The 17,441-nt window shown below is 55.3% G+C and overlaps 6 protein-coding genes across 6 annotated transcripts; 2 read left to right on the top strand and 4 right to left on the bottom strand.

The window, feature by feature from the left end:
* Positions 1–4,644: 4,644 nt before the first annotated feature.
* Positions 4,645–5,346, top strand: ARF6 (ADP-ribosylation factor, Arf Arf6; the record flags this gene model as incomplete). Its single annotated transcript, XM_053184317.1, has 3 exons — positions 4,645–4,894; positions 4,969–5,115; positions 5,183–5,346. The coding sequence occupies 3 exons, from the start codon at positions 4,645–4,647 to the stop codon at positions 5,344–5,346; spliced, it is 561 nt and encodes a 186-aa protein (XP_053031732.1).
* A 1,249-nt stretch (positions 5,347–6,595) lies between these two features.
* On the bottom strand, positions 6,596–7,168 carry COL26b_011653 (uncharacterized protein; the record flags this gene model as incomplete). The annotated part of the gene is made up of 1 exon (XM_053184316.1): positions 6,596–7,168. One exon carries the CDS (start codon positions 7,166–7,168, stop codon positions 6,596–6,598), a length of 573 nt encoding a protein of 190 aa, XP_053031731.1.
* A 970-nt stretch (positions 7,169–8,138) lies between these two features.
* On the bottom strand, positions 8,139–9,788 carry COL26b_011652 (uncharacterized protein; the record flags this gene model as incomplete). Its single annotated transcript, XM_053184315.1, has 2 exons — positions 8,139–9,505; positions 9,557–9,788. 2 exons carry the CDS (start codon positions 9,786–9,788, stop codon positions 8,139–8,141), a joined length of 1,599 nt encoding a protein of 532 aa, XP_053031730.1.
* Positions 9,789–12,381: 2,593 nt separating this feature from the next.
* COL26b_011651 (uncharacterized protein) lies at positions 12,382–13,668 on the bottom strand (the record flags this gene model as incomplete). Its single annotated transcript, XM_053184314.1, has 1 exon — positions 12,382–13,668. One exon carries the CDS (start codon positions 13,666–13,668, stop codon positions 12,382–12,384), a length of 1,287 nt encoding a protein of 428 aa, XP_053031729.1.
* Positions 13,669–14,831: 1,163 nt separating this feature from the next.
* Positions 14,832–16,154, top strand: COL26b_011650 (uncharacterized protein; the record flags this gene model as incomplete). Its single annotated transcript, XM_053184313.1, has 3 exons — positions 14,832–15,165; positions 15,221–15,535; positions 15,592–16,154. 3 exons carry the CDS (start codon positions 14,832–14,834, stop codon positions 16,152–16,154), a joined length of 1,212 nt encoding a protein of 403 aa, XP_053031728.1.
* Positions 16,155–16,646: 492 nt separating this feature from the next.
* On the bottom strand, positions 16,647–17,357 carry COL26b_011649 (uncharacterized protein; the record flags this gene model as incomplete). The annotated part of the gene is made up of 3 exons (XM_053184312.1): positions 16,647–16,965; positions 17,034–17,260; positions 17,319–17,357. The coding sequence occupies 3 exons, from the start codon at positions 17,355–17,357 to the stop codon at positions 16,647–16,649; spliced, it is 585 nt and encodes a 194-aa protein (XP_053031727.1).
* Positions 17,358–17,441: the final 84 nt, after the last annotated feature.

Below are 17,441 nucleotides of genomic sequence, written 5' to 3'. Positions count from 1 at the left end.
CCAAGCCTGAGGCCCTTTCCATTTCTGGAATCTGTTGCCGAGCTTTTCGGTATTTTCCTCTTGGTGAACAGGATCTGCAAGGTTCGCCTGTAATCGTGGGCTCATAGAAGAGAGCGAAGACAATAGCTGCTGACACATAAGGCGGGCCGCGGGCCATCAAACTTGTGAAATGCTTCCGCAGGCCATTTATTTGGTGGGTTTAGTCCGCGAGGGGGTTGACATGTACTCGGGATTGGATGAACCGCTTGGCACATGAGACAAGTGACATTGAACCGAGCGAAAGGTTTACGAAGGTGTATCGCATTAATCGTGTCTAGTCACCCCCATAGGACAATTCGATAACTGAATACAAGCGGTGTCAAGAGTCATGGCCAGTCTCTACGACAGATTTACCAAGGGTATTTCCTCCCCGCACTTCCAAGCATGGGCCAATCAGTAGAGACCTAAAAGAAAGGTTTACAATTACTCGCAGTGTTGCAGCTAACATCGTTACTCAACGTGTGATCTCACCTCACACACACTGTCTAGTTCCCCGACATTTACATACCCTCAAAACAGTCTTAATCTACAGCAGCTCAGTATGTGGATGTGCCCTAGTTATGCTGTCGATATTTCCAGGGATTCTTTTACTCGTCCTTGCCATGTGATGTTGAAAAGTTCAAACAGGGCGTGATGTTACGAGATGTGAACAAAGATTTGACTCCTAAGCGAGCACCGATCACAGCAATTCGTGGACTTCAACCCATGCCATGATCCTCAAGACTGATCGAGCCAAGGACCTTGTCGTGGTTCCTCCGCAGTGGTTCCTCTGACACAGGGACAAGGCCGGCAATCTAACCAAGTACGTGGGAGCGCAGTCCGGGAACACCCTACCGAGAACCCAGATCGAGAAGAATGATTCCAAACACGCTCTTCGAAGGTGTACGAGCGGGGAAAGCCGGGGGCGATGGGTACAGCAACCGGGTCTTGCCGCCCCGTCTAGGCAGTCGATATGTGTTCCGGTTCCCGTCAGTGGGGCACGATGCTCGCGACAGACGGAGAGCTCGGTCTCCGTGTTGGCTCGCGAGCACGAGCTCGAGGAACTGCTTGAACGAAAAGGAAGCGACTCCCCACTTCACTTCTCTTGCTTTTGAGTTTCCGCTGGTCTACGTTCTACTTCTAATTTTCATTCGCTACTACAACACTTGACCAGTTTTATTAACATACCTTACATAATGGGGTGAACCGTCTCATGGATCGGCTCAACTTCAAGTCCCTTGAGAACTTCAATTAGATGATTAGACGACTAATGCGGATCTGTTGCGACACCATCACATAGGAGCAGAGTTTCTTCTGCAGGCGCTCCGTCACAAAAGCCACGACACTGCTCGAGGTTCAAGACCGGAGCGTTGCACAGAAGTGCAGCGGACTTCGGCCGAACGCGGCTGTCTCACGGCCGGAAAGAGCCTCCCCAACAAACAAGTAAGCAGAAACCAACCTCCTTGCCTCCCGGCCAGTTGAAAGCTTCGGTACGCCGTGCCGTTGATGTTACTTGAATTGGAGACAGCGCTTCTGTACGATTCAAGGCGAGCTCGACTATACACGTATTGTGTAGGCTCCATGCAGAGAATGGCGAGGGCAGTTGACAGCAGACCTGGGTGAAGCCTGCTCACTATCGTCCTATCGAACAATCGGCTTCCACTGCTTCTCTCAGAAGCAAGATTAATCAATCGTCTGTGTAAGTGCCCGACGTGCTTCTCGAACTTGAATGGAAGCAATTATCCTTCGATTCGAGAGGAGTTTAGATGTTTGATGACTTACTACGTACTTATTGCTGCCATGGAGTAGTTGGAGATATGGCCTGGGAGTCAACGGGCCCGGACGGCACAGTGAGAGGCTATGACATTTCGAAGAGCGACTTATAGTAAGACGAAAGGTTCTATGCAAAAGCTGTTGCCAGTGTCAACGTAACACGATTACAGAGTCCGCCAACACCGCATTCGTGATAAATGCAGCTCTGGAACATCAGGCTTGCATGCTGAGTAGTACAGAACAGGAAGACATCTGAATGTGCGGTGTTCCTGGTAGGTAGTCAATTTGCTCCTATTACGACCTCAAGCGTCATGTTCTACTGAGCACCATAGGCTAATTTGTAAACATGTCAATGCGTCTTCATTGTGATAGTCTCTGGCTATAGGCAAGAGGCAATATCATCACATATCCAGCATTTTGCTGCAACATATCCAAGCCACGGACTTGTAATGTCTGTTCAAATGTAGACTCCCTTATCACACTCTCGAGCATAGCCCAAATACAAGTATTTATCACACGCGACCCAGACGAGATGTGCCAATGTGCTTACTAGACGTCATTTCGAGAAGCCCTATCGACGATTGCGGTAAATTGAACCGCTGGAAACCAGTACCATTGGAATTCATGACGGTGAAAGTTGAAAAATCGCATTCCACACGTGTGTTAGTGACGACACCTCTGCCGTGGGCCACGAAGTACGTCATTGGTACATTGTCTGCCCCCTTGCGGCCTCCGGTGCAACTTGCAAGGTCCTCCCTAAGAGGCAGACGGAGAATTCTTGGGCTGAAGAATTCGATGCCATGTTCTAGAACCATGACTGTTCGTTGCTAAATTGACCTGGAGGGTTGCCTCGCTGTGTTTGCGGCTCTGCATCACACGCATGTTCGTCCGACATGGCCACAAATTGAAACTGGATGACGATGAAACGGGCTTTCAGCAGACCATTTTAAGAGAAGTAGTAAGAAAAACATGAAACAAGAAACAAAGCCTTGCTCGACCGTTAGAGGGTCTCCCATCAGACTACGACGCCACACGATTCATTGTCATCAATCACGCGCATATGTCACGCCAAGATATCAGCCGTGAAGGACGGTTCGGAGACGGTTCACAACGACTCGGAGGGAGGAGGGAGCCCGGAGCGAGCGTCGGGGACGTGCAGATGGCGCTAGGCCTAACATAGAACAAGGTCAGGGGCACCCTGTTTGTTTGGGTTCCACCGTGGGAGAGAGATCAGGTACCTGAGGGCGTTCATTGGTACGTTGTAATTTGCAACTTCTCCGTTTGGGCTGGAGCGGCAGCGGTGCCTGTGCAGCGGGCACCGCGTATTTCGTACCTGAGTGAAATCTCCGGCCAGAGGAGCAATATTCCAGTCGATATTCATTCCGGCTAGACCCGATCTAGTGCTCATCCCACCGTGGGCCGTCACGCGCCACACGACTTGTTCTCTTTCGCGTAGAGCTTCTTTTGAGTTGATACCTGTCATGTCATGCATGTGTTGGGGGGTGTGGCGGTGGCTAGAGATGTTGTTCCAAAAGAGGCCTAGACGAGATCAATATCGATTCTTCCCCCCGGGAAGAGGTGGATTGTCCGCGGACAGTGGTGGACTGTTGGGCAGTTCCTGAGGAGATGGGAAGAGGGGCCCCCACAGGCGCAGATGCGATAATGGCGAGGCTGCCGATGAACGAGATGAGGGGAGAGAGGGTTTGGAGAGGTTGGTTGATGGACGGGACGGCCAGATGGTGATGTCCGTTGCCCAGTGCCCTCCCTCGCCTGGTGATCAGTCGTAATGAGCGAGGTCGTGTTGCGCCCTGAAGAAGAGGATCCAGCTCTGCGACCCTTACTGGAACTGGAAATGCCCCTGAACCATCTCAACCTGCGTGGGAAGAAAGGAAAAAAAAAAGGACAGTCAGCCTCAAAGTTCAACGGTCGAGCTGTGTGCTGTCTTCGCAAGAGACTGCAGTGTCTTCGCAAGAGACAGACAGTGTCACAGTGGTTGAATGAATGAAACGCATGGATGACCCCCAAAGTCGATCAATCCAACCAAAGGCATCTCTAGACGGGCCGCAGGCAAACAACGCTCGGCTGCACACCTCTTTCTCTGCTCACCTTCGTTTCGGAAGACGGGAGCATTAATTTGGGCCCAAATATAGCTGCCAATTGGCCCGTTTATGATACGTGCGCCTTGGCTTTGCACCTGCACCTGCACCGCACCCCCTGGCAGAGGTCACAAGCCTTTACGGATGCACACATGTTGGGTTAGGTAGGGACTGCACTGCTACCAAGACGCCCGAGCGACAGCCCAACAGAGCCAGAGCCGGCTACGGTACAGTGAATGGGATTGGACTGGAGACCTGACGTGTGTGAAAGTGTGGACGCGTGGGTGCGAGTGTGAAGTGAGTGTGACACTGGGAAAGTGCGGCGACGACGGGCGGTCCTGCTGCTCCATTTCGACCCCAACCTCCGATCCCCGTCCCCGACTCGGCAAACACCTAGCAACACATCGCAAACGAAGGTTGCTTTTTTTTCTTCTTTGCAGCCGCGATAGCTTCTCTCCGTTACACATACCGCCTCAACCCTTCCACTCCTTCTTTATCCCCCTCAAACACCGACGACCGCACAATCCGAGTGCGCGCGCGACCACGAATCCCAGGCGATCAATTGCCCGTCCCGACCTTGCCAGAAAAACACAGCAGGAGCCATCCGTCATACGTTGCGACGTCCGTCCCCTTTCCCAAAACCACTCGAGCCTCAACCAACCCACATCACGCCAGTTCGACAACCGCCGACTATCTCCAACCGTCCGACCGTCTGACGAACTCCGAATCCACGACACACGCACAACCGACCGTCACAATGGGTGGCCAACTCTCAAAGATGATGGGCAAGATCTTCGGATCCAAGGAGATGCGCCTGCTCATGCTGGGTCTCGATGCCGCTGGAAAGACCACCATTCTCTACAAGCTCAAGCTCGGCCAGGACGTCACCACCATCCCCACCGTTGGCTTCAACGTCGAGACCGTCACCTACAAGAACGTCAAGTTCAACGTCTGGGACGTCGGTGGTCAGGACAAGATCCGTCCCCTCTGGAGACATTATTTTAGCGGTGAGCACCCCTCCTGCCTGCCTGCTTTACCCAACTGTCTCTCGCGAACTGCGCTAACGACCCCTATCCTACAGGAACCCAGGGTCTCATCTTCGTCATCGACTCCTCCGACCGCGCGAGAATCGAGGAGGCCAAGTCCGAGCTGCACAGAATCATCAACGACCGCGAAATGAAGGACAGCTTGCTGCTGGTGTTCGCGAACAAGCAGGATATCAACGGAGGTGAGTCCAGAAACGCACGTCTCCACAAGGCATCGAGAACGCGCATACTGACCACATCACCACACAGCCATGAAGCCGCAAGAAGTCACCGAGGCCCTCCAGCTGTCCAAGTTAAAAGACAAGATCTGGTACGTCGTGCCCAGTTGCGCGACGACCGGAGAGGGCCTCCTCGAGGGTCTCGCCTGGCTGTCTAACAACGTCAAGGCGCCCCCCGCTCCGGCCAAGAAGTAAACGACGAGTCACGACCCGAACCACCTCATCCAATCCGCCATCCGATTCCTCCTTTTTGACGAACGAAACTTGCCATCGCCTACTACTCCGCCACCAGTCCCGACCAAACAAAACCTGTTCCCCATCTCCTCGCCATTTCCGACTCCGCACGCCACTTCAGAATGCATGTCGGGGCATCGATCGTCCCTGGCCCAAGCCCCGCCGAGGGTGAAAACCGTGCCATATATCCTCATTCGCCCCCTTCCTTCGCGGCTCGGGCGACGGACGCAGGAAAAGATGCCCTCAGCGAGTAGCGCGCAGCTGACTGAGTCCACGCTGGGAGGCACAGGCGGGCTCGGGGGCTTACGCATCCTATGCTCGGCAGCGGCGGATCATCCCATCACCACCGCCAACCAACACCAGTCCCGCAATGGACCTTTTTAAAACGAAAACACTCTTCATGTAACGCTTTTAACTATCCAAGGGAGACCGGAGAGGGAAGAAAGCACGGGAAAAAGGGGCGGACATTCACCATCATGCGCTTGTTCTTGGGGGTTGCTCTTGTGTTCTTCTTTAACAAACTTCTTTCTATTCCATGTTGTGTGTTCTGAAATACCCGAGCTTTTTAGAAGGCGAGAAAAGAACGTGGTCCTCTTTTTACCTTTTTTATTAACTGTCACTTTTTTATTTGTTTTCAGGGGAGACGAGGGCCAAACGGGTAGTATTCATTCTTCCCCCTTTCTATAGTTGTATTGAAATGATGTACAAGATTGTCTGGAAACAACCGCTCTTCCTCTTCCTCGTCCATGTGTTGTTGTGAGAGGATGGGGAAGGGTCCGGTCGCGACATGCATGCAACGTGTGTGCTCTCGGTCTATGGTCATAACATCGTAGCCCAGCCGGCTGGGCTGTGCAGGCGCGAATCTGTGTTTCCCCCTTTCATCAGGGAGGAGGGCCGACTCTTTTACGAGGGAGGGCCGATTCACGAATCTTACAAAGAACAGAAATAGGAGAAGGGCCGAACGAACGGTGGCGTCGACGCTTTGACGATACAGGACGCCGCCATCGGTCGCGCCGCGGCGGATTCCCTCGTGGTAAAAGGGTCGTTTGCTGCCAACGGTGAACTGGCTCCATCACGGGTCCTGCCGAGGCTTTTCGTTTCTATCGCTCGGGGCGCGCGGACGACGTGGCTGACGGTGACGGGGCTAGTCGCTCAGACGTTTTTTGTTTTGCTGGTTAAGGGGGTAGGTGACGGTTTGGTTGTGTTGCGTTCATCCGGCGATGAGGATTCCGACCAGACCAGCGACCGCCGCGGCACCGAGCCCGAAGTTCGTCGGCGCAGCGGCAGCGGCGGCGTTGACGGCGGCGTTGGCGGGCGCGACCATGATGGGTCGGTGCCAGCCGCAGTGGCTCGACGTGCCGCGTGTCGCGCAGGACCAGTAGGTGGTCTGGTAGTAGCCCATCTCGGCGAGGTTCGGCTCCGGGCGCGGGGTGACGCCGGGGGCTGGGGGGATGAGGGAGGCGTAGTCGCGGGGGCCGTCGGAGGTGGGCGTCCCTGCGGCGGCGGCGGCGATTGCGACGGCCGCGACGGCTGGGGCCTCGGAGGCAGATGATGGGGAGGGTTTCTTGTGCAGGCGCGCGGGGCCGAGGCGGAGCGGGCGGCGGGAGCAGGGGGCGGATGTGTTTGAGGCCGAGGAGGAGGAGTTGGAGGGAACGGGGAGGAGGGTGTAGATTGGGGATGGGGTCGGGTCTGTGGCCTCGTCTGAGGGGGCCGAGGGAGCGTCGGTGGGACGGAAGGGACGCGGCGGGGGGCGGGTGAGGGAGGCGTCTGTGGGGAGGGACATTGTGCAGGGCGTTGGCGATGCGGGCGTCGCGGGGAGGGCGGTGGCAGAGGTTGCGAAGAGGATTAGGAGGAAAGAGAGGGGATGCATCTTGGGCGGGATTCTTGTTCTAGTGGGTTTGATTTGTGTGGTTGGGGAGTTGAAGTTTAAGTGGGTGATGAATGTGAGTCCGGCTCGGCTTATAAGAAGTGAAGATATCTCGCAGAGACAAAAGAGGAAGATGTGGAAGAGAATTGAAGTTCGCGAACCATTGAGGCACGGCGACAAGGAAGAAGAAGAATGGGAAAGGACAAGGGGAGCATTGCGTCCCTTTATCGTCTTCAACTCACATTGTCACCGATCAATGAGAACAGCACAAATAGGGGGTTCAGAGAAAGCGTGACGTGCAAACCGATCAACCGCCGTGTAAGCATGCAGGAGTCAGTCACATCCTCCCCCATCATCGTCGCGTTCCAGGACGCGGGCGTGACATACACAATGTTTGTCCAAATGTTTCTGTTTCCAGATTTTCTCCTACTTGGTCTCCTTTCAATTGTTTGGTGACTGCATGGGTGGCATTTCTGTTGCAGCATCCAACGTGGGCAAATGTCTGAGGTTCTGGCAGACCCTTTCTGGGTGATTGGTGTTATTTGGAGAGGTGGACGTTTGGAGACGTTGTGAGGGGGCCGGGATGATTGGGTGTCAGCTTGCGGTGGGCGTTCATGGTGGAGGGGCGGATTCTGTTAGTGCTGCTACTCTGTGAAAAAACCCACGGGATTTTCAGAATTTTGGAGAAGACTTCGGGTTTGGAGACGAGCACGGGGGAGCTAATGCAGTGAGATTAAGATGGCACCTAATTATTATCCGGAGTGCCGCGAGTTTGCTAATACCCGGACTGTGCCACCAACCTACCGCCGCCGATCCGGCCCCACCACCGAAAGACCGGTAGCCTCCGATCCGTGCTTGACTGCGGAGACACCCCGGCCGCCTGATCCTATTGCCCCGTGAGCACCCGAAACACGGGGTACTCATCGCCCTCCTCCAAGTTAATCACATTATACCGCGCCAAGCTCGCGTTGTTCTCCGGCTCGAGCAGCACAAACGCAAACGCCGCGTTCTTCTGCCGCGTGCTCACGCGGAACCCGCCCTTCGGCACCCTCACTGTCCTGCGGCTCGTCGTTGTGGTGATGGTGCTCTCGACGACGCCTTCGTTTTTGGAACTCGCGAGGGTGACGCTCTCCGCGGTGAGGACCTCCGCTACCCCGACAAAGTCCTCCTCCAGCACCGCCACCTCGACGCCCAGGGTGCGCAGCTTGTCGGCGACGGCAGCCCACGCGCGGGGGAAGACGTACGCTTCGGGGCGGGCGCGGACGAGGTCTGGCGCGGTGGGCGTGCTGTTGCGGAATTGCACGGGGACGTGGACGAGGGTGCCGTTGCGGACGTCGATGAAGGGCCATGTTGTGTTTGTGGTGCGCGCGTGGTCGGTGACGATGATGGCCTCGGTACTGGTGGTGAACTCTTGCCGTGCGGTTTCGATGGTGACGTAGACTTCTTCGGCGTTGTCGACGGCGGTCTGGAGAAGGGTCTCAACCGCAAGTAACCCTGCGGCGACGCGGCGCTGGAAGTGCTGGTCCGCAAGCCTGATGCCCCGTGTCTCCGTGAGGAAGGACACCGCCTGCAGGAGACCAGCGGAGTTATGCCCCGCGCGGGAGACGGAGCTCGGCTCCGTGAGGACGGGAAGGTCAGTGCCGCCGCCGGCTGTGAAGTACGCGCTCGTCCGCAGGCCATGGCTCCGCACCCTGCCCTGGATCGCACGCAGAAAGAGGCCTTCCCCGAGGGCGCGGATGGCCGGGTGGATGTTGGGGTTCTTGACGTGCGACACCTGGACGTCCTGCGCCTTGAGCCACTGGCCCTGCGCGCCGAGCCGCTGACTTGCGGTGTACTCGTGCGCGTCGAGGAAGATGTGCGGGTCGAACGCCGACAAAAGAGTCTTGACGTCGCGGGTCTGCTGGCGCTGGAGGAGGGCGTGGTCGCGGTTCGGGTCGTGGTTTGAGGCGAGCTCGCGTTGGAAGTAGGCCACGCCGTCGGGGTTGTACCGCGGCAGAATGAGAATGTTAGCCTTTTCGAGGACGGAGGCTGTCCATGTCTCGTTGGAGGCGAGTTTGGCTAGGAGGGCGAGAATGGCTTGGTCGCCAGCCGGTTCGTTGCCGTGGACGCCCCCCTGAAGCCAGATCCGGAGCTTGGGTGTCGAGGAGCCAGACGAGAGGTTTAGGTAAGGAATTGAGCGGTCATCTTCAGAGGTGAAGGGCGTGTGGTAGGTTGCCCATGGGTGTTGGTCTGCGATACCTTTCAGGAAAGATTCTGAACGATGTGTTAGCACACGCCTTGTTCTTGAGTTTCAGCATTACCAACCCAGCGTGTCTTGCGATGTAGGACCAGACGTTCCGTTGGCCCATCCGTCCGGTACAGTCTCATCATTCGCGAACGCAGGCGAGAGCAGCTCGACGCCTTCTACATCGGGGAAGAGCTTGGAGACGAGTTCGCTGTCTTTGGAAACCGGAATTTGGTTGTCCGCGTACTTCGTCTGCGCCGATATCAGGCCTGCTTGGAGCAATCCAACGGCCACGCTTCTAAGGAAGTGCATCTTGTGGATAGAGGACGAAGACCGATGATGGCTTGGATTCGTCTCGTCGTGGTCACAGGCGCAATCTCACTCAACCATCATCTACCCTGGGCTGAGCCCCTTCATATACGCTGAATCCTCGCGGGGCCCGAAATCGGGGAGTTACGGTTTTCTCAACTCGGTATTCGAAAAGTATGGGGTCTTCCAAACTCACCAGACAGAAAATGAGCATTCTATTGTCGAGAATGATGATGGTGCAAGGCTTCCCCGCCATAGCGTCAATCATCGCGCCGTGGCACGCATGGCATTGTAACCTCTTGGCAGACAGCTGTTTACCAGACAAGGAAGGTGAAGATGTTCTCCCCGCCGGTGTGAATCGGGGAGAGTGCGATATTGAGCGAAGCAGGCTCACCATGGCAGAGAGAGTATTGTCCACCACCAAGGCTTTTGCTGGTGGAAAGCGCGCCCAAGTGGGCACTTGGCCATATGATGGAATATGATGCAATCCCACCGCGTCCGCTTCCCCTGTCGGTCTTCACATAATTGCACCGGCTTTCAGTTGCCGCCTTCAGAAGATTGGAAATCTCTGTGTATTTTCACGAGCGAAGGCGATGTAAAATTGGAAATGCTTGATGCAAATTTGTCCTGGCCCGAAAATTGTAACATCCAGCGAAATATTCTTCTGTCACGTATTAACGAGTAACCCGCCGCTGGGCGCTCTCAACGCACCTTTCAAAACATCTCTTCCAGTATAAATTTCAAAGATGAATTGAGAGTGACCAACTACTCGGCGGGAAGGGAGCTTCACTGATTACTTTTGCGAATTCTGACCCACGAAGTCACCCCTCCAATACAACGGAGATGCTAACAATAAAGATGTGGTCACTTGACGCCTCTGGCTTTACCGAAAACAATTTTGCACCACTTCTGAACATTGGGAAAAGCTGTTTCAATCCCGCTCTCTGACCAACGTACGTATCTCAAAGACATGGCCGACCAAATCATCGTCGACTCGGCGGCCTCATAGACTCCGACCCCAGCTCAACAGGATGCGCCTCTCCCGGCATCTCGACAGGAGGATAATAACTCGGAGCCTCCACCACAGTCGGATACTTCGCTTCCTGGCTCACAGCGACATAACTCTGCGTCATGTCCGCCACATCTCCGCGTGCTCCCGTGTTCCTCTCCCTCCTCTTGTACCAAAAGAACCAAGCCGCAAGGGCAAGGACCACTGCCCCGACTCCTCCACCGACCGCACCGCCAATGACACCGGCTTGATTGTTAGAAGGCTCCGAGCTGCTGCTGGCGGCTGAGGAGGTCGTAGGTATGGAGGAAGACGTCGAGATAATCGTCGAACCGGATACTGTAGCCGAAGACGTCGTGACAACCTCCCCATCTACAATCTTCACACCCTTACCCGCAGTACAGCAGTCCGTAGCATTATTATTGTTCCCGCAGCAGTAACTCCCATCAGCGCACTTCGTAACCACAATATCCGTCCCCGTCGCGCCCACGCCTTCGGTTTCTACCATCCCCATCGTTAGCACGCCAAAACCAAGCAGCCCAGCAACACATCCACGCCAGCTCAAAGTAGCAGAAACTCACGATAATCATCCGATATACAAAGCTTCACACACTTGGGCGACTGCCACGTCGGATCCGTACAGCTCTCCCGCCACGTCAACCGCCCGCCCTCGTTCCAACACAGCCCGTCCGCCTGGCACTTGTCCCCGCTGACGACGTTGCAGCACATGCTGTGCCCGTTGCCCTCGCAGGGCTCGTACCGGTTATTTTCAATGTTGGTCAGGGCGTGTCTGTCTGTGCCGTTGGGGACGAAACACGTCCCCTGGACCACGGTGATGCCTGCCACGGCAGTGAGAAAGATGAACGGAGCGTGACGCATCGTCGCTTCTCGGCCTCAGAAGTCGGCTCCGTAGAGTAATGGGTGAGAAACGGGGAAGATTCATGGAAAAGTCAGGCTGCGGTAGAAGTTCTGCGTGAGACACAAGAGTTACACCGTTAGACGCCGTGGCGGCTCCCAGCTGAACCGCAGGGTGCGGCTGTGAAGAGAACGTCGGTACTTTCGTGCAACTGAGGATTTCGCCCCGGTCAATAGTTGGGAAGGGTCTGCACATCAGGCAGACGGATTTCAACCGTCTCAATTTAGCGTCGCTCAGGGTCTCACTCCGTCGCGCGGGCTGAGATGTGTTGTTCACGATCATCATTGGCTTGTCTGGATAGAACGTCCGCAAATAAGCCTTGGCGCAGTCAGCCTCAGCGCCAAGTTGGGCTGCGGACAGCCTGTTATACAGCCCACAAATTTCCATAATGCTTCCATGAGCTACTAGTCATCGTTGAAAGAATCACATTCGCTGTCGTGTGATAGTAGGACTTACATGGTCGGGCACACTACCCTCGCAGTAAAAAGCGTGTTCACGACTGCGAATAGGAACCTGCGACGTGCTACATTAAACATAATACCTACGGCCCGCCGTTTCCCATGTAAAGCATCGCGCTGGATACCGGCAGTGTAGCAACTCCATTGAAAGCCCACCGTCTAAGCTGACCCGGCAGTCTTTTTGAACATAAATTAGCACCTGAAAGATCAAAATCATTATGATTCCGGCGCCACTGACTGAGACATCCCGAGGATCGGCCCACTCTCGTTCCTCTCCCGAACGAAGACGCCCTCGCTTTCGACCTTCCATCCCTGCACGCCGCTGAACTGGACGAACTGCACAGCCATCTCCCACGCTTCCCGGTCCGCCGCATCGCCGCTCTCGAACGTCTTCAGCTCGAGCCAGGGACTGTCTGGGTCGGGGTCGAAGAGCTCGCGGAAGAGCATGGAGTATGATGTGTTCCGCTCCATCCAAAGATCGGCGATGTCGATGTTGCGCATCTCGTCGGCGTCCTGGAGGATGTCGTTTCGAGGTACGAGCTGCACGAAGAGTCGGTCGAGGCGGGGGACGTGTTGGACAAGAGTGTTGAAGTGGCTGGATAGTGGAAAGATGCCGACGTAGGAGAAGTCACGGATGGAAGGTGCGATCAAGGGCTCATCGTTCGGAAATTCTTCCGCCCCTAGAAGGGCGCCGAGCATCGAAGGTGGGCGCTTGAGATAGTATTCGTATGTCTTGTAGACGCGAGTTGACGAGCCTTCGTTGAGAAGCAGACTTTGCCAAGGACGGATGGTGAAGAGGTCGCATGGGACTCGTTTTTGGTGCGGGTTCTCGGGGGACGGTGCGTCACTGGATGAGGACGCTTTCGCTTTTGACTTGTACTTGGACGTGACCACCTTCTTGCTCTTCCGCGAGAGAGACAGGATATGCTGCGGCATGTCGAAGTTCCACGCATCCCCCAAGAAGAGCATTCGCGAGAGCAACTGCGCCAGAACCCGTGGTGAGGCGATTATGCTCAGCCGTACCGGGTCTACGTGCTCGAACAGCGTCCTCCACAACCAGTTGTAATCCTCGCTATACGACGCCTTATTCGCGTGGCCAGACTCCATGAGCTCGACGCTGCTGGCGAGATGCGATGTCGCGACACCACCCAACGCATCCTCGACGAACATGGTCACGGTGGTGACATAGTTCGTCAGGTTGTTGTCTCGAAGGAAGCGGAGGAAATCGATGGTTGCGGCCGGGTCGCGCGTCTCTTCTATGAGCGGCAGTTCGAAGCGGTCGATTGTACAGACGACATGGCGGAAGAGTAGAGGCAGAACAGCGGCCCTCCACAGCTTGGTAACGACGGACACGTTCTTTAGATCCCTATCGAAGAAGGGGTTTTGTAGCATCAACGAGCTTGGCTGGTCGTGAAGCTTCGAATCGGAGGGCGCAGGGCGATCGAGATAGGTAAAGATTTGGGCCAAGATCTCATTCGGGAGATCGTCGATAGTGACGGCCATGGTCGGCTACTGTTTCACTGGTGATTTCTGCCGAGATTTGATTAGATGCAAGCTGAGCACAAGTTGTTGAAGTTGCGTGGTTGAGGTTCTGCAATGCAGATCGCGGAACTCTGTTTCACGGGAAGGTTTCGGTTTCAAGATCAGACGGAGCGATTGAGGCGATTCAAACAACGGTTCGGATTAGACTGAGAGGATCAGTCGAGATGACTCAAATGTTCTCGAGATAATTGAAGCTCTCTGAAAGCTGAAGCGCGTCTTTCGGGACTTTGAGTCGGCGAAATTGAGCAGACTGGGAATGGAAATGCGGCATGTCATCGCGGGGTTTCGGTCCAACCACAGGAGCCCCTAAATCGCCACAGACCCCCACTGTAGCTTCCCGATAAGGGCGATAACGATAAGAGCTCCGGAGCTCCCTTCCGGTCTTCGTCTCGTAGCTCATGAAGCTTCAACTTCTAAGTGGCCGTAGACAACCACCTCTTCACTGCAATAAAACCAAAGTCCCAAAATTAGTCGAACGGTGAAATCCAGTCAGCAATTACACAACCTTGGCTTCCCTCAGCCGACGCAACCCTCGTGCAAGTACTTGCTTATTCCACAATCAGTAACCGCATCGTTCTCCACCGCGGTGCCGCTGCGGCGCATGCAGTGCTCCCTTCCGAAAAGAAACATCTTGGAACATCCACCCTTGCCATCAAGAAACACCAACAGACCGCTAGGTAAGAATTGCCCATATTGAAGAACACAGGATCGTGATTAAGCGGCCGCTACCGGACTTTGCCATTTGCCGTCTCCAAGAGCACTGGCCCCCTCGTCAGCTATGACAAAGGGCGGGGAAAGCGGGGGTCCAGGTGGGCGCGAAGCTTGGGAATGTGTGGTGAAGATGGAACGGCATGACATCGTTGAGACGAGGGGTGGCGGCTGAAGGGCGGGAAGTATGGCGGGTTTTGCCCGCATGCTTCTAAAATCCCCGGTCAAATGGTCCCATTCATATCAGGTAGCTTTCTGGCTTGTTAAGATTTCGTATTGCCGAAGGGTGCCATTCCGCTCGGAAACAAGGTAGCCCCAAGTCTGATTCTATTTAAATCAAGTCTCAAGCTCCCGAACCGCTCGGATATACCTTTTGGAGGATGCAATTCCTCAGTTCAGCTGTTGAAAAGTCCATCATGGCTGCCAAGAACCACCAGAGACCACCCTTCCGCGCGGAGCACATGGGCTCGCTGTTGCGACCCAAAGCTCTCACGGACAAGCGCATTGCTTTGGATGAGAAGAAGGCTGTTGAGATTGCTGCGGATGAGGAGCTGAACCGTCTGGAGGAGGAGGGTGTTCGTGAGATTGTCAAAACGCAGCTTGATCTTGGCTTTCACGCCATCAATGACGGAGAGTATCGACGTCACCAGTTCTGGGGCAACTTCTTCCCTGGTCTTGAGGGTTTCGAGGAAGTTCCTGCGCCCAGCTGGGATATCTTCCGCATGTATGTGCCAGATATTGCGGCTTTCAGTAAGTCATCAGGTTCTTATTTGAGCAAGGACTCCGTGATTAACCATTCTCCCAGTTGAGAGCGACCACAAGCCAGGAGAGTCCATCCTGTGCACTGGCAAGATCAAGCACAAGGGCAGCACCTATCTGAGAGAATGGGAGTACCTCAAGACTCTCATTCCTCCTGAGAAGGTTAAGGACGCGAAGCTCACCCTGCCCGCACCTGAGTGGTACCACCTGAGATACAAGAAGGGCCATGCATATCCCAAGGATGTCTATGCCAACGACGAAGAGTACTTTGCCGATATTGCCAAGGCGTACCGTACGGAGCTGGAGTTTTTATACGACCACGGCGTCCGTAATGTCACCATTGACGACCCCAACCTGGCGTGTAAGTTTCTACCTTTCCGTCGGTTTCAGAAAGTCGACAAGCTAATAACCACCCAGACTTCTGTTCAGAGAAGATGCTCCAAGGATTCAAAGAAGCAGGCGAAGACTCCGACGCCCTGCTGCAATCCTACATCAAGCTCTACAACGACAGCATCAGCTCCCGCCCGGCCGACATGCACCTCGGCATCCACCTCTGCCGCGGCAACTTTGCATACTCCCGCCACTTCTCCGAGGGCGGCTACGACCGCATCGCCTCCCGCCTGTTCAAGGAGATCAACGCCGACACGTACTTCCTCGAGTACGACACCGACCGCGCCGGTGGTTTCGAGCCCTTGAAGGAGCTACCCGCCCACAAGAACGTCATCCTGGGCGTCATTACGTCCAAGTTCCCCGAGCTCGAGGACCTCAACAAGATGCGGGAGCGGGTGTTCCAGGCGGCCGACTTTGTGGCGCAGGGGGCTGGGCAGACCCGCGAGCAGGCGTTGAAGAGGATCGGCGTGAGCCCGCAGTGTGGGTTTGCTAGCCACCACCTTGGCAACTCGATCACCCACCAGGATATGGTGAAGAAGCTGGACTTGGTGAGGAAGCTTGCTGACTCGATTTGGCCTGGCGAGCCCTGAAGGATATGAGTGTTCTGAGCATTAGGCGGCGTAGAGGAGTGGCGTGTTGAGCTAGTTAAGTGTTTGTTGTGTGTACATATGCGGCAGGAGCTCTGTACAAGAAGCGGCCCAAGAAGTATAGTTGCTGTTATTCGAGCAGTACGGGAACACGGTTATGAAGTCGGAAAGGTGTCTCTGATAATTTGCATATTCTCGATGCCACCGCCACAGCTCATTGACAAGTCAGTTGTGATAATATTGAGCTACTGCTCGAACCTGGGTATCTCTGGGCTCTAGGCCCAATAAATTCGCCAAACGCCGTTTCATGTGCCTCGTTGGCGACCATCGCCCGCCACTACGCTTCGAAATGCCGGACAGCAATGCCCTCGCAAGCTTCGATGCCGAGGCTCGTTCGTTATGTCAAGACTCCTCCACCCGAGGCGCTCGCTCGGTCCACATCCACCTCTTTGCCGTAAATCTAGCGCCAGTGTTCTGTCGATGGAATCGCAAGCATCACATCGGCAATGGCTGAGGGTTATTACCAACCGTCTTGTAGAGTTCACGCAGCTCAAACTCCTCGTGCCCGCCTTCTGGCACTTCCCCCACCACGCGAGCAGGCTGCCCCGCCACGACGCTGAAGCTGGGTATGACCATATTAGGCGGCACGACGGTGCCCTCGAGTATTCGAACGTAGTCCTTGACGATGGCGAACTCGCCGATAACGCAGTCGCGACCGATGTGCACGTGGGTTCCGATCGAAGCAGCTTGTATGACTGTGTGTTGGCCGACGAAGACGTGGTCGCCTATCCGGAGGGGCATGTAGGTGAAGGCACTGTACAAATCAGAAAATCAGTCAAAGATTCCTCAATTGGGGCCCAGAGTAGGAGGAAAGCTGCTCACCCCTTGTACATTCTCCCCGGCGGGCGGAGAACAGCCCCTCTCGAGAGAAAGCAGTATCGACCGATCGCGACCGCGGTATTGTTCGCAGGAGCTCCGCCGGAGGGTTGTATCGATCGTGCAAGGTCGCCGCGGATCATGACTTCGGGCTGGATGACGGTCTTACCGCCTAGCATGATGTTTTGGGTGCCGACGAGCGTCGCCTTGCGGGCGACTTTGTTGCCCGTGTCCTGCGGTGGGCGGTCAGTTTCCGGCGATCGGTCGTCAACGTAGGAACTAGACACTTACGGTCTCAATATAGTCTCCTTTTGCCGGTCTTCGCGACATCGTGAGTATTAGTTCTGGGCGAGGGGAGTGGTGTCCAGGAAGGTAGGTGAGTCGCTGGCGATAATCGTAAAGCAGGCGCGTTGG

This window comes from Colletotrichum chrysophilum (genome assembly GCF_026319265.1).
Source record: "Colletotrichum chrysophilum strain AFK26 chromosome Unknown scaffold_147, whole genome shotgun sequence".
Taxonomy (NCBI): Eukaryota; Fungi; Ascomycota; class Sordariomycetes; order Glomerellales; family Glomerellaceae; genus Colletotrichum; species Colletotrichum chrysophilum.
This window is presented reverse-complemented; position numbering and strand designations above follow the sequence as displayed.